This window comes from Eretmochelys imbricata, chromosome 2 (assembly GCF_965152235.1).
Source record: "Eretmochelys imbricata isolate rEreImb1 chromosome 2, rEreImb1.hap1, whole genome shotgun sequence".
NCBI lineage: Eukaryota > Metazoa > Chordata > Testudines > Cheloniidae > Eretmochelys > Eretmochelys imbricata.
Window position 1 is genome coordinate 266,367,613 of NC_135573.1, and position 15,768 is coordinate 266,383,380.

At 42.8% G+C, this 15,768-nt stretch overlaps 1 protein-coding gene across 5 annotated transcripts in view; it reads right to left on the reverse strand.

Moving 5' to 3' along the window:
* The window catches only part of LOC144260035 (KAT8 regulatory NSL complex subunit 1-like), a 141,659-nt gene that overhangs the window by 70,309 nt on the left and 55,582 nt on the right, over positions 1 to 15,768 (reverse strand). For all 5 annotated transcript variants that reach the window (XM_077808525.1, XM_077808526.1, XM_077808527.1 and 2 more), the window contains one exon: positions 2,472 to 2,678. In XM_077808525.1, coding sequence (XP_077664651.1) covers positions 2,472 to 2,678 — 207 coding nt within the window. The remainder of the gene's footprint in view (positions 1 to 2,471; positions 2,679 to 15,768) is intronic.

A 15,768-nucleotide genomic window follows, 5' to 3' on the forward strand; every position in this document is an offset into this window, starting at 1 on the left:
GTTGAAATTGCAAAATACTTCTGTAACAACCACTTTGCAGCAGCAGCTCTGAAGAAGTGGGAGGAACCAAGCTAACTCTCCCACAAGAAGTGCGATGGAACTCCGTAGTGGACTGTTTTGAGCACTGTATCAAGAACTGGCCTAATCGGATGACAGTTTCTGAACAAATTTTTTTTGCTTTTTTAAATATTTCATTTAACTATTTTAGTTAACAATTTTAACAAAAACAAACCTGATTTTAAAAAATGTGAATCTTTAAATTAAAAAATTCATATGCTTGTTTTGTTAAAATATTGTATGTTTGCTGTTGAAAAAAAAATCCAGAATACATAACGTTGTTGTTTTAGTTAAATAAAACCATTTAAATATCTGTCTGATGATGCTCTCCTAATACGGCATGGCAGGAAAATCCTCCAAATATTAATGATTAACCTGTTGAATTGGAGATATTTATGAAGTCATTGGGAGCTAAACTATCTGTTTCAATTACCTTTGGTAAATGAAATAACTAAACAATCATTCATTTTCCGATATAGCTGTAAAACTAATCTGAAAAATTTTCAAAATAAATCACTTTAAAAATGTATAGTGTACACCTTCTAAAACTGAAACCTACGTATATCTGAGTTGTGAAGAATATGTATTAAGGTTATAACAACCAACAAGAATGCACTTTTATGTAGAAATCCATGATTAAACCAAGTCTTCCTGACTAGTGATTTAAATCATGACTTAATTTCAATTTGATTTAAATCAAATCTCCCCTGCCAAGCACTCAACTGTGAGTGTGTCAGTGGAGCACTTGGGAGCAATAAGCACTCATAACCCATTCTTACTGGAGCATTGCATGTCAAGCTTTATTGCTTCTGGCCTCTGTAACTTTGTCTAGACTAGGAATTAAGAGGTGCTTCAGAAAAAGAGTTGGCTAACACATCAACAGTCCAATTTACACAAGGCAGTGTACATTTTAATACATACTAACCTGGTCAAGATGAAGCATACCTTCAATTTGACCAGCCTGGCATATATTAAAATGTAAACTGCCTTGTCTACACTGCCCTTTTAGAACATGTCAGCCAACATCTAACACAACATACTTTTGAATCCTAATCTAGAAAAAGCCTGTGCAACAAGTCAATATGTAATCTTGTAATACACCCATATAAATATAATATAATTTATAATAATATAAATGTAATATAAAGTTGCTTTAGCTACCTTTTTTACTTGTAAATCTCAGTTAAAAACAATTTGATTCCACTCAAACTAACCAAGCTGCTTTTGAGCTACTCTAGGACTATGAGCTCAAGTTTCTTACACAGGTTATTTTCTTGATGGCAATAACAAGCAACAAGGCAAGTTTCAGGTCATAGTGACTGATTCATTTATCATTAGTTTCTTTAAAGATCAAGTCATAGAATCATAGAATCATAGAATATCAGGGTTGGAAGGGACCCCTGAAGGTCATCTAGTTCAACCCCCTGCTCGAAGCAGGACCAATTCCCAGTTAAATCATCCCAAGTGGTGCTGGACATCCATCTCAAATCAGACTAAGGCCTTTAGAAAGTCCATCCAGCTTTTTAATTTTATTGGACACCGAGTAGGTTCTATAGTCTCCAAGAGCAAGACATCTAACTGGCTGGCTGAATACAGCTTTCATTGATACAGCTTGGCAAGCCTAGGTATGGAGGATCATGTTAAGGGCCATTCTCTGAGAGGCAAGTATGCTGCCTCCTATGTATTTATCTATACAGAAGATTCACAAAGTAACCAAACTATCAAATGCAGATTTAAGGGTTTTCTAACTGCATATTTTTTCATCTTGCCTCAGCTGGCTATTATAGGAGTATTTTCATGTTTCAAAGAAAGTCCCCATGTGAGCAATGGAACAACCCTTGGAAACCTCCAAAGGCTGAGGTGAGATGCCTGCTAGATCCAATGGCTTAGAACTGTAAACCCAGGAGCAGGAACTGATTGAGATAGATATCTTCAGAACAACTATAATTATGAGATTCTAATTACCTCTCTGTTAGCTACCAACCGCGAAATAGGAAGGCTTCAAAATTCCATACAGTTTAGAAATGGTCATCCAACCTCTTTAGCAATGGTAATGACTTGTACAGAGTATGAAAGAAACATAACAGGTCTTTAGGAGAGCCAAAGAAAAAAAGCAAAACAAGTTATTCACAAGTTAAAAAAAAACAAAACAAAACTGATGACTACCTACACCACAGGACGTATCATTATTTAAGATCAGGAAAATGAAAGCTGAAATGAATTATAAAGAAAAGTTAAACCATTAATGAACAGAGAGTATGATAAGACTAAGTTATTCACTATCTTATGTGATTTGTGAACTTATTTCAGTAAGTCTTATTATTGATATAAGATGTGCTAAAAAGACAGTCTCCTTCTGCATTACTCTGTATTGCTGCATAAACACTGCATTCATGTTTTTCCTAAAGTCTAACCTGTTTCTCCACAGTGTTCATGAAGTAGGAAGGGGTGCAGGAGGACAAATCACACGGTCTCTCTCCAGAAGGGACCTTCTGGATGGAAGAGGAGGAATGTGGTAGTCCCTTATTCCTTCTGGAATTCACCACTGATGTGGAACTTAATCGGCCCTGCTGTTTCATCAAATCTTCAGGCTTCTGATCACCACCAAGGACAACTGGACCCTAGGGAGAGAAAATGACACTGGATTCATCATCTGCACAGAGTTTTGGAAACTGCCGTATAAAGAATTAAAGCATCCTCAAGAACTAACCACCAGGGGAGTGAGTAAGTAAAATAAATAAAAATAGATAATTAGGTTTTCATAAAAAACCCGATCAGTATGAGTCATTGTTTACTTCTGAACTAGAAGCAGCTTAACTCCTGTAGGAAACAGAAATGTTTCTAGTCCAATTCTAATGCTACTGTGCTTTGCCTTTTTCTAGAACACTAAAGAAGCAGTGAGAAAACTAACTATAGAATGTAAATAATACACAAACTCTGAAGCAGTTATGATTGTCTCTCCTTCCACAAACCCACAAAAACAAGGAAATGAAAAGTAAGCCACTCAACAGTACAAAGCCTCTACACCTCCACCCACAAGCAAACATCTTACCATTACCAGAACACATCAAAAACTGCAGGCCCCAGTCTTTACTCTGCCTTCCACTTCCACTATTCTGACACACCCTTTACTCCTGGGGAAACTGTGCACCAAAATATTAAAAATTCTGTGCACAATATTTTAAAATTATGCATATTTTATTTGTAAAAACAACTATATAATTACACCAGTTTCAATTATTTTGGTAATTTATTTCAAAATACCCGTCAGCAAGTATGTCTAACAATGCAGACACCAAAAAAGATTCAGGAAATGTTTTTTGTCAAACAGATTCCTTATTAGACATATTAATACTGAGTAATAATTAATTTAAAACAACAATACCAAAATGTATTTCCCACACCCCTCAGAAGCAGTGCAAAGGCTTGGGGGAGTTTTCAAAATCCCTCTTGCAAACTTCCTTGAACCTTAGCCCAGGTTGGCTCAGTGGCCTTGGAGCATCCTCAGGCTCTCCATACAGGAGAACATAAGAACAGCCATACTGGGTCAGACCAAAGGTCCATCTAGCCCAGTATCTTGTCTTCCGACAGTGGCCAATGACAGGTGCTTCAGAGAGAATAAACAGAGCAGGTAATCATCAACTGATACATCCCCTGTCACCCATTCCCAGCTTCTGGCAAACAGAGGCTATGGACACTATCCCTGCCCATCCTGGCTAATAGCCATAGATGGATCTATCTTCCATTAATTTATCTAGCTCTTTTTTGAACCCTATTATAGTCTTGGCCTTCACAACCTCCTCTGGCAAAGAGTTCCATAGGTTGACTGTGCGTTGTGTGAAGAAATACTTCCTTTTGTTTGTTTTAAACCAGCTGCCTACTAATTTCATTTGATGACCCCTAATTCTTGTATAATGAGAAGGAGTAAATAATACTACTTTATTTCGTTTCTCCACACCTATCATGATTTTATAGACCTCTATCATATCCCCACTTAGTTGTCTCTTTTCCAAGCTGAAAAGTCCCAGACTTATTAATCTTTCTTCACATGGAAGCTGTTCCATACCCCTAATCATTTTTGTTGCCGTTTTCTGTACCTTTTCCAATTCCAATATATCTCCTTTTGAGATGGGGTGACTACATCTACACGCAATATTCAAGATATGGGTGGTACCAGAGATTTATATAGAGGCAATATGATAGGTCCTTTGGAATGCACCTGGTACAGATGACCAAGGCAATGAAGATGCCTGTGGAGCAGTCTTCCTGGCTTAAGGACCTATTGCTTTCTTGATGCCATCATACGTATCTCTTAGACCTCCATTCTCAAGGACATTTCACAGAATCATAGAAGATTAGGGTTGGAAGAAATTTCAGGAGGTCATCTAGTCCATCCTCCTGCGCAAAGCAGATTTGTATCTTCTTGCACAAATAGAGCCATGTGTGATTAAGCACATTGCTTTGTACTGGTTGCAATGCGCCCTTGGCCAATCTGAGGTTAATACATGCATCAGGAGAGGGGTTCATGTTGTGCTGGAGGAATGCTGTGCATTTTGCCTCCATGACTAGGAGCATTTCTTCAGAATATGCCACAAACCAATCTTTATCTTGTACCATCTTTTTATCAAAGGCTAAAGTTGAAGCTGTATAGATATGTCTTCCAAGTGTATTCCATGCTGCATCAGCATTCACGGAGGTATAAACAGAGGACATATCTTCCCTGAGATATGTAATACATTGGCAACACTTTCACATCAGCAACACAAAAGACCAAGGAATGTGTAGGCAACAGCTTTCTTTAGTATGATGGAATTTCCATAGTGAAAATCTTGTTTTGCAGCATACAAATGCATAGTCTATGTAAGGCCTGGTCTACACTACGGGGTTAGGTCGACTTTAGCCGCGTTTGTCGATTTAAAAATGACTGTGTCTACACAACCAACCCCATTCCGTCAACCTAAAGGGCTCTTAAAATCGACTTCTGTACTCTTCCCCGACGAGGGGAGTAGCACTAAAATCTACCTTGCTGGGTCGAATTTGGGGTAGTGCAGACACAAATTGACAGTATTGGCCTCCAGGAGCTATCCCAGAGTGCTCCATTGTGACCGCTCTGGACAGCGCTTTCAACTCCGATGCACTAGACAGGTACACAGAAAAAGCCCCGGGAACTTTTGAATTTCATTTCCTGTTTGATCAGCATGGCAAACTCAGCAGCACAGGTGACTATGCAGTCCCCCCAGAATTGTAGAGCATAGAATGTTTCTACGCTCCCCCTATCATCTCCATCCCTGAGGTTATCGCAGATTAGAAGGCGAAAAAAAACTCACTCGCGATGACATGTTTTCCGAGCTCATGCCGTCCTCCCGCACTGATAGGGCACAGCTTAATGCATGGAGGCATTCAGTGGCAGAGGTCAGGGAAGAATTAAGTGAGTGAGAAGAGCGGAGGCAGGACGCGATGCTGAGGCTAATGGGGGAGCAAACGGACATGATGAAGCGTCTGTTGGGGGAGCAAATGACATGATGAAGCGTCTGCTGGAGCTGCAGGAAAGCCAACAAGAGCACAGATCCCAGCTGCATCCATTGTATAACCGCCTATACTCCTCCCCATGTTCCATAGTCTCCTCATCCAGACGCCCAAGAAAGCAGAGGGGGAGGCTCCAGGCACCCAGCCACTCCACTCCAGAGGATGGCCCAAGCAACAGAAGGCTGTCATTCAAACAGTTTGATTTTTAGTGTGGCTACAATAAGCAATGTGGCCTTGTCCTTCCCTCCTCCCCCATGCCACCTGGGCTACCTGGTCCAGTATCTTTTTTTTTTTTTTTTAATTAATAAAGAAAGAATGCATGGTTTCAAAACAATAGTTACTTTATTTCGAAGGGGGGAGGGTGGTTGTCTTACAGAGAATTAAAAATCAACAAAGTGGGTGGGTTTGCATCAAGGAGAAACACATACAACTGTCACACTGAAGCCTGGCCAGTCATGAAACTGGTTTTCAAAGCCTCTCTGATGCACAGCGTGCCTTGCTGTGCTCTTCTAATCGCTCTGGTGTCTGGCTGCTCAAAATCAGACACCAGGCGATTTGCCTCAACCTCCCACCCCACCATAAATGTCTTCCCCTTACTCTCACAGATATTATGGAGCACACAGCAAGCAGCAATAACAATGGGAATGTTGGTTGCACTGAGGTCTGACCTAGTCAGCAAACAGTGCCAGCGAGCTTTTAAATGTCCAAAGGCACATTCTACCACCATTCTGCACTTGCTCAGCCTATAGTTGAACTGCTCCTTACTACCGTCCAGGCTTCATGAGCCATGGGAGCAAGGGGTAGGTGCGACCGCGCGGTGCTGCCGGCTGGGAGAGCAGCCTGACACAGAAGCCTCCAGCTCACATGATATTCCAGTCAGGACTGAATCTCCATGAGACGAAACTTCAAGAAGAGAATGACTTGGAGTCTCTGGCTCCCATGTGGTGCTCTAAGAGGAGAAAAGCCACGTCTGTCCAGGCGCCCCGATCAACATCACCAAGGTCTGCCAGGAGCACCAGGAGACATATGGCAGCTATCAGTCCTACTGCACCATCTGCCGCAAAGGCAAGGAGCTGCTGCTGTGTAGCAATGCAGTACCACGTCTGTCAGCAACACCTAGGAGACGTACAGTGACGGTGAGCTGAGCAGGCTCCATGCTTGCCGTAGTATGGCATCTGCATGGGTAACCCAGGAAAAAAGGCGCAAAATGACAGTCTGCCATTGGTTTCCCGGGAGGGAGTGGGGGGGGCTGACGACGTACCCAAAACCACCCGCAACAATGTTTTTGCCCCATCATACATTGGGAGCTTAACCCAGAATTCCAATGAGCAGTGGAGACTGCAGAAACTGTGGAATAGCAGACAACAGACAATCGCTCACCTGATGGTAGCTTACTGATGACACTATGAAGCTGCTGATAGAATAAGTCCTTCTCTTCAGAAATGGAGGAAAGTGTTGGGACATATATGGATATTGGCAAAGCTATATATAGTAAGTATATTTAGTGATACATATGATGATGATATAATATAATATGTTCTGATATTACAACAGGACGTTCAACTTTGGGTGCTCATGAGTTTTGGACTGCAAAACCCACCATCCATGGTGGTCTTGTTTGCTTTTTCCATGCCAGAAAAAGATGTAATGCATCTCCCATAGAGATCCTGCATCAGCTAGTCTGGTTTCAGAGAAAGTGGTCATGTCAATGCAAATAAGGTGTCAGAGGTTTACCTTTGGACCAAAGTCCCCTTCTCAGCAATACAAAGGCTTGGAGACCAAAGACGTTTGGAAGCCAACAAATCTGCCGGAAACTCCAAAAGATAGAGCTGAGTTGCAGTACCAATCACATAATGTTTTCTCCACATAGAATTGGATCATTAAAGCAGTAGAATCCTCTCATATTCTATCTCCTTGTTGAAAATGCGCACTGTAATACAAGCCCTATGCGCGGATATCAACATAACCGACACAATTATGCACAGAAATGATGCATATAGTGCACCCTGAAGGAATACATGCACCTCTTCCCTTTTCTCACACGTAAGAGGGTGGAAAACATAGATTTCCTATCACAATCACAGCTCTGTCACACATCTCAAAGTAATCCACGCACTTACCAATAAGGCCCAACTATTGCCTCTCCATTTAGCATAGGTACATCTAACACACAACCTGCTCCTGAAATGTATGCAAGTAATTCCCGTTGGCAACTGCCAGCTCCAAGAGAAAAGAGAATGTGGCATGGGCAACAATTTCCCCCAACCCTGCTTTTGTCCTTTAATAGGGTTAGATGGAATCCTGTGAGCGAGAGTGAATGGACTGTAAGAGATGAAGAACTTGTATATCTCAACAACTGTGGGATTGGCAGACTGTGTGTGTTAATGGGGCACTGCTTAGAGTGGACACAGTTAAGGTTTCTTGGGCAACCTCAACGGTGGATTTCATGATTTTCAGAAGTTTGAAGTTTTGCTCAACTAGACATTCTGCAAGAGGATAACATACCACAAAGCAACCTTAACTCTGCATTAACAGTTTTTTGCTGCTGAACGTAGTCCAGCCCATTTAGATATCTTTCACTGCTAACAATTTCATTACCAACCATTATACTTTTCTCTCTCTTTCTTAGAAGAGACCCTTGAGAAGAATTGGTCTGCTATTACAATTAAGTAGTGCATGACCTCTGCTAAAAGTTTAGATTGCTTCAAAACAGGTTGCAATATTTATTTGACACACTGATCATTTAGCACTGATAGATAGCTGAGGTCAACAGACAAAAGCTCCACTTATACTGAAACTACTAGATCTCTGAGACCTCTTTGACGGTTGATCATGAGGTGCTGCTGACTCACTCTACCGAGATGTTTATACCATGCCCACCACCGTAGTATATAACACACATATTGTAGCAGTAAATTGGCTGTACATGTCCCTTTCCAATAGATCCCAGAAAATTATGATGGGCAGCTGTTTTTTTGGACAGCTCTTACCTGCAGAATCCTACAGGACCTGGGTCTTAACACCTCTGAAATGTTTAGACTATAAGCTTTTGGGGGCAGGGGTTATCACCTGCTATGAAAGTGTACAGTGTCTAGGCACAATGGGGTCACAATGACGACTAGGGCTTCTAATCTAGGAGCTATTATAATAAGTAATGTAAGCCACTGAGAGAGATCGTGAAATGCTATGGTACTTCGGTGTCATCGATATGTGAACGGCAACCAATTAGACAACTCTTCAGCAAAAGTAATATTGTTGCTAACAGCACCTGAACGAACTGGAGATCTGGAGTAAAAGCTGAAGATAAATCCTGGAATTGGAAGACCACTGATTGCCAGACAATCATTTGTGTCATAGCCATGGCATCTCTGATATACACTGTGGTTTCTTTGTTACATGCTCTTAGCTCAAGGATTCTTTCATCTTGAGTCTCTAGCTGATGCCCTAAGTCAGTTTTTGTCTGTTCTTCTCATTGTTCCATCAGCATGGATGAGGTGTGATGTAGAGTTGTTAAATGGCATTATAAGCCTGTAGGTAAGGGGAAACAATGGTACTCAAAATGAGCAAGTGTCATTTTTTGCTCAGTTCCAGAAATACTGCAACATGACTATGACTATTTATCAATGTTGATAAATGCATAGTAATACACACTGGAAAATACAATCCCAACTATACTACAGAACGATGGAATCTAAATGAGCTGTTACCACACAAAAAAAAGAGATCTTGGAATCATTGTGGATAGTTCTCTGAAAACATCCACTCAGTGTGCAGCAGCAGTCAAAAAAACATTAGGAACCATTAGGAAAGGAATAGATAATAGGACAGAAAATATCATAATGCCACTATATAAATACATAGTACGCCCACACTTTGAATATTGCGTGCAATTCTGGTTGCCCAATTTCAAAAAAAGATATATTAGAATTGGAAAAGGTACAGAGAAGGGCAACAAAAATGATTAAGGGCATGGAACAGCTTCTGTATGAGGAGAGACCAAAAAGACTGGCATTTTTCAACATGGAAAAAAGGCAACTAAGGGGATACAATGGAGATCTATAAAATCTTGACTAGTGTGGAGAAACTCTCTTATTCACTGTTATTTACTCCTTCACATACCACAAGAACCAGGGGTCAGTCACTCAAATTAATAGGCAGCAGGTTTAAAACAAATAAAACGCAGTACATCTTCAAACAACACACAGTCAACCTGCAGAACTCATTGCCAGGGAATGCGGTGAGCACCACCTGGATCCGGCACCCCAACCCGCTGCCCCGAGCCCTCTCCCACACCCAAACTCCCTCCCAGCCCCTGGACCCTGCACCCTCTCCCGCACCCCAGCCCCACACCTCCTCCTGCATCCAAACTCCCCCCCCTTAGTTAATCAGCATTTTTCACTTACCAGCACCCCTCCTTCCCCCAACATGCCAGATGAAACAGCTTTTACTGTACTAATATGAAATGTTTTCACATAAGATAGTCTTAATTGTTAAAGTGTCTCAAAAGTGATAATAGTTTCTATACTTTCAATTGAAACTTGCTGGTCAGATCAGTCTCATACTGAAGGTTGTGCCCCAGTAGCAGTAGACTGCATGCTCATAGTTTGCATTGCACAGTGGGTAGATATAAAAGTACATGAATTCCTAATGTAATGCTTCTCCATTTGTAAGCTTTTGTACATGCAAGTTAAACAGCTAGTCTGCCTGGTAGAGGATTTTAATTTGTAATTACTATGCATGCAGTATAAGCCTTTGAAATATTCTAAAAACTAGCCTTTTAATTCAGGTCAGTATTAGCATTAGAGATGACAATACACAGCTTCGTATTATGAATATGCAAAACCTATGGGAGAAAGAAATAGCTTAACAAGAAGTAGTGAAGACAAAGTCCACAAACAAGTCCTTGCCTCTGCACTGAACAGGGATGAAGAGCATGTTGCAGCTCTTAACCATGTCATCAACAATATGACAAATCCATTTCCAGAGGGGCTTACCAACATACCTCTTGCATGTAACATGAGATGTGCAAGAGATTCTACTGAAAAGAGCAGATTGTGATGAAGAACAAATGAAGAGATTTGTAAAAGGTGCAGTTGATTCTGATGGGACATGTAGCTTCTTCAGCCCAGTCAAGAAATCTGGCATCAAAGCATTTACTGACTTGGCCAAGACGGCCAAATTTAAGTCTGGCAACTTCCCCAGAGCCATATCTTTAGCAAGATGCAGAGATGATGTTTCAATGGCAACTATTTCTCAGTCACCCAATAGGACCTGTGCATATGTCCCTCTTTCATGCTGATGGAACAATGAGAAGAACAGAAAAAAACTGAATTAGAGCATCAGCTGGAGGCTCAAGATGAAAGAATCCTTGAGCTAAGAGATGTAACAAAGAAACCACAATGTATATCAGAGATGCCATGGCTATGACACAAATGATTGCTGGAAACAAATTCGACATTCAGTGAACTGGCTGCTGAGTACTTGAGGCAGGTCCTAAAAGGATTTGACAAAGCTAATTCTGTAATTGAAATCTTTGATAGATATGACAACAATAATGCTCTGAAAACTGAAGAAAGTCAGCACCGGACAGAATCGAAGGCTGCGTGCAAGAAATATCAGGTGACTGGTGGATGCCCTCTGCCTCCACAGAAAACATTTCTAAATGTGGTCCAACAAGCAGTCACTTGTAAAATTCCTCTATAAATATATGGTTCAAAATGTACCTCAGAGTGTAAGAGCAAACCCAACACAGACACTCCTTCTCGCTGGAGGCTTTTCCAAAGAGGTGCTGAAGATGCCCAGGAGTGCAGTACCCAAAAAGAAGTAGACAAAATGATGCTTCTGCAAGCTGTATATGCCAGCATGGTCTCTTGGCGTCAAAGAAAACTTAGGAATTAGGTCACTTGATACAGATGTTTTGGTCCCTGCTGTTCAATGCATTCCAAAAAAAGAATACACAAAACATGTGGATTGAAACAGGCACCTTTACCAGCACAACTAACAAGCAATGCTTCATACCTGTGCATGCCATTTGTGATGCTCTCCTGACTTCTGCTGTACACGAATTAACAGTATGTGTCTCTGTGTCATCCATATTTGGTATTGGGGGGGGGGGAGGGAGCAGTGGGGGAATCTGTGTTTAATGTTGTCAAAACAAAGAGAGCTTACCACTTCAGAGATCTTGACAAATCAGGAGACAGTGACAGAAAAAGTTGCAATTTTTGCAGCAACGAAGTTGGTAGCAGTGCTGTATGACCAGAGTGAGAAAGAAAAGACCACCCCCATAGAGACCTAGCTTGTGCCTCAATCTAGCCATCAAAAAGGACAAGTCACTGGCCAAACTCCTACCACACAACGACAGTTTTGAAGAGCATGTCAAAAGAGCACCCTGGCAAACAAAGACTTGGATGTCTTTGCACGTAGGAAAACTAGATATTGGATCACTATTGCAACATGGATGGAAAAATGTGACTGATGAATTACTTCCTGTATTCTTCAAGTGCCCAGTGGCATCTGAGCTTTTACAAGACCTTATTTGTGCCTTATTTGTGTAGAACAGTGGTCCCCAAATGGTGGGGAGCAGGCCCCTCCCCAAGAGGGAGTCCACTTCTAGAGCAAGGATACTGTTGTGAGAGCGGTCCCAGAAGCGGAATGGAGGATGTGGAGGAGGTAGTGTTGTGAACTTGATCATATAGCGCTAATGACATCTAGGACCCACTTGTCTATTATCACACTCCATGCTGGTAGAGTCTTCGGCAGCCTCTGAAGGGGGTGACTGGCAAGAGCGGTGGTGTGCATAGTGGTTGACTGCTCCCTAGATGTACTCAGAAATAGCGCTTACATGAAGAGTGGGTTTGCTGTACAGAGGACTGAACTTGATGGGCCAGGTGGACGGGACCTCTGGGTCTTCAGATGCTTTTACGGAGGCTCGTAGGGTCGCTGGTGGTAAAACTGGGGAGCTTTGTACCGCTGTGCAGGAGCTGGCCGATAAATCTTTCACTGGGGTGTTGACGTATAAATACCCAGCAATTGCAAGGTGGCTCTAGAGCCTTTATGCAAGTGTAGGGAATCATCTGTTTTCTGGCTTAAGATGTGGGATTCATCAAAGAGAATGTCTTCAATTGTATTCTGCACCTCCCTAGGGAAACCAGAGGAGTGTAACCAGGATTCCCTCCTCAATGATTCCAGTGGCCATAGAGCACAAAGACCTGTTCACAGAGCCTACTACAGCCTGAAGCTTGGTTCTGGTGACTCACGTGCCCTCCTCCAGAATAGCTTGGAAGCGAGCATGATCCTGTTGGGGTAACTTGTCCGCAAACTGGCCATAGTTCAAAAAGTCATATTTAGCCAGCAGTGCCAGGTAGTTAGAGATGTGGAACTGAAGACTGGCTAAAGAAAAGACCTTGCTACCTAGAAGGTCTAACCTCTTAACATCCACGTTCCACTCCAACCAACAGGGAGGGTATTGCCTGGCACGCTCCTTAGCGGCCTGCATAACCAAATAATTAGGTGGGGGGAGAGAAAACAGAAATTCAGACCCCCTTCGGGGGAGCATAGTACCTCTTTCCTGTCCCCTACATGGTGGGGGTACACGTGGCCATTGTATGCCACACGGTGCAAGTGAAGAATGGCACTGTTGATCGGTAGTACCACTCTGGCCAGTACTGATGCGTGGAGAATGTCCTGCAACTGATGCGGATGGTCTTGACCTCCACAACAGCTCCTGGAATTAGTGGTAGTCATCCAGGACTGAGAAAGGAATTGACGACTTGGCCACATTGGGAAATGAGGGGAACTGCTCTGGATCTGGCGACACTGTTGGAGCTGGGCTAACCAGTGTGTCCTCCAATCCCAAATGTCTACTCAAAAAAGGATGGAATGGTGAAATAGAAGACTCCTCTCGGGTGGGTTGGGACAGTTCTGAAGACAGATAGTGGAGCCAAGAACCCCAGTAAGGCCAACCCAGTGGATCCTGAGGCTGTTGCATTGGTGCCCCTAGTGGCTCGTGTGCTGGGGCAAGGGGGGGTAGTGTTGCTGGACTGGCGGAACCCTTGAGTAGTCATGCCATTGGAACAGGAGCAGTAGACCACACATACCAGCAGAGTCCTCTCACATGGAGGAACTGGATTTTTGTACAAATGGTGGCACCGCCAGAATGGAGTGAGCCATGGGGGAGCGCTCAGGAACATGGCTGGAAGGCAGCAAGTCTAAAGTAGGAGAACAGACCCTTCTGGGGCCGGGGGGCGCAATGTCCTGAAATACACAGAGACCTCAGCTCATCCAGGGCAAACAGTTCATGAGGACCGGGGCAGAATCCTGCCTCCCCGGAGTCAACGGCACAGTCCACTGACGGAACCAGAAGCTGCCTCAGAACTGACTATTCATGGGACTTCGGCAGAACCGGTGCAGAAGGGGTACTCATGAACCAGGACCGATGGATCCAGTGTGTGGCATGACTTTTTGTCACACTTGTGGGCCTTGGAATGCGCTACTTCTCCATGGCTGGAAGTTGCAGATGATGCAGCATCTTTCTTGGGCCCTAAGGAAGACTTAGTGCTATGCTTATGCACATGCTTCCTTGCCTCACGACTAGGGCCCGGCACAGGGTCCATAGCACTGGTACTGGCGGAACCAGTGTTTGGAGTTCTGTGGTAGAAGGAGCACTTCTGCATTGCTCAGGCCGATGTACCGGGGCATACCCCAGCCTAGATCAGACTGCAGCCTCATGGTAAACTGCTTCGTAAGGCGGAGAGCCCGACCTTCTCAGGTACGGGCAGGGAAGAGGTGGCACATACTGTACCTGGACGCCATGTAGACTTCCCCCAAGCAATACAGGCAGCACTGGTGCTTGTCACTGACCAAAAACAAGCAAGGGCAGGAAGCGCAGATCTTGAACCCTGGCATCTTCAGCATAATCCAGTACCCATGTGTGGGTGTGGGGGGGTTGGTAGGTCGGCAGGAAAACTGCTGAAGCAGCATCTCAAAGTCCTTAAATCCTAAGAAAAGTACTACTAACAATAAAAACTACTACAAAAACAATAAAATGCTAACTATACACAAAAATAAAAGTTTTTCACTATGTATGAAAAGTGCGCCACAAGGAACGAGAACAGCAGAAACTCTGATTTGGACTACTAGGTGGTGAGAAGGAACTGAGAGCGTGGTCAGTCTGCCCCACCCTTTATTGTCTCGGTTGAAACCATGAGGCAGTACAAGGGTGCATATACAGACCAGTGAACACTACTACTTTCAAAAGCTCAGGCTCCAGGCACATGGCATATTCACATAACCCTCAGTGGAATACAATAGGGACAATCACTTGAAGAACTAAAACTGCTCCAAACCAAAAGCCATTTTCATCCCACTGGTCCCCTTTCATACACAGAGACCCATCTCCCTGAAAAACCTTCACAGGAGAACCCATCAGCATATCCTGAACATCACTAATGCCCTACAATCCCAAGGCCCACTGAAGTTAACTTGAGTCATTCCATCGACCTCAGTGGGTTTTGGATTAGACCCTGAATGTGGGCTCTGCTAAATCAGGTGGGAAAGAGTGAACTTCAGAGCTTGGAGGTCCTCATAACACCTTTCCATTTAAACTAGTGGCAATTATATTAAATAAATTAGATCACGAGTGCTGCATTATCCACAGGGAAAGCCTGAAATATTCAGAACCCTAAAGTGATCAGTAAAATAATTAACTGTCCTAATTAATCATTCACACCTCTCAGAGCTATTGTTTCAGGCTGTATGAAGATTCAGGAAACATAACTGAATGTAAAACAATGCAGTAATCTTTTAAAGATTTTTTTTGCAAACTTTAGACATTCTCTCTGAAATGAATGCTTAGATTGTGTCTCAAAATTCTGGCAAGGATTTGATTCTGTTGCAAATTCCAAAGTTGTGTATCAAAAAATATAAAGGTTCTACTAATGAAAATAGGGGTGCCACGAAAGGGATACAATATTAAGTTTTAAAACAAGCAAGAAATGCAGACCCTCACCTTAATTACTATAGTTTATCCTGACAAGTTCTTCTGTCACACAAGGATACACAGTGTATTTTTGTTCTTTCCCATATGTCCCAGACGTCAGCAGAAACCAAGGCTCCGTCTCAGGCCAAGGCAATTGAGAAGGAACTGAGGGCGGTTTACCCATGCAGCTCGATACAGCATTCGTGCAT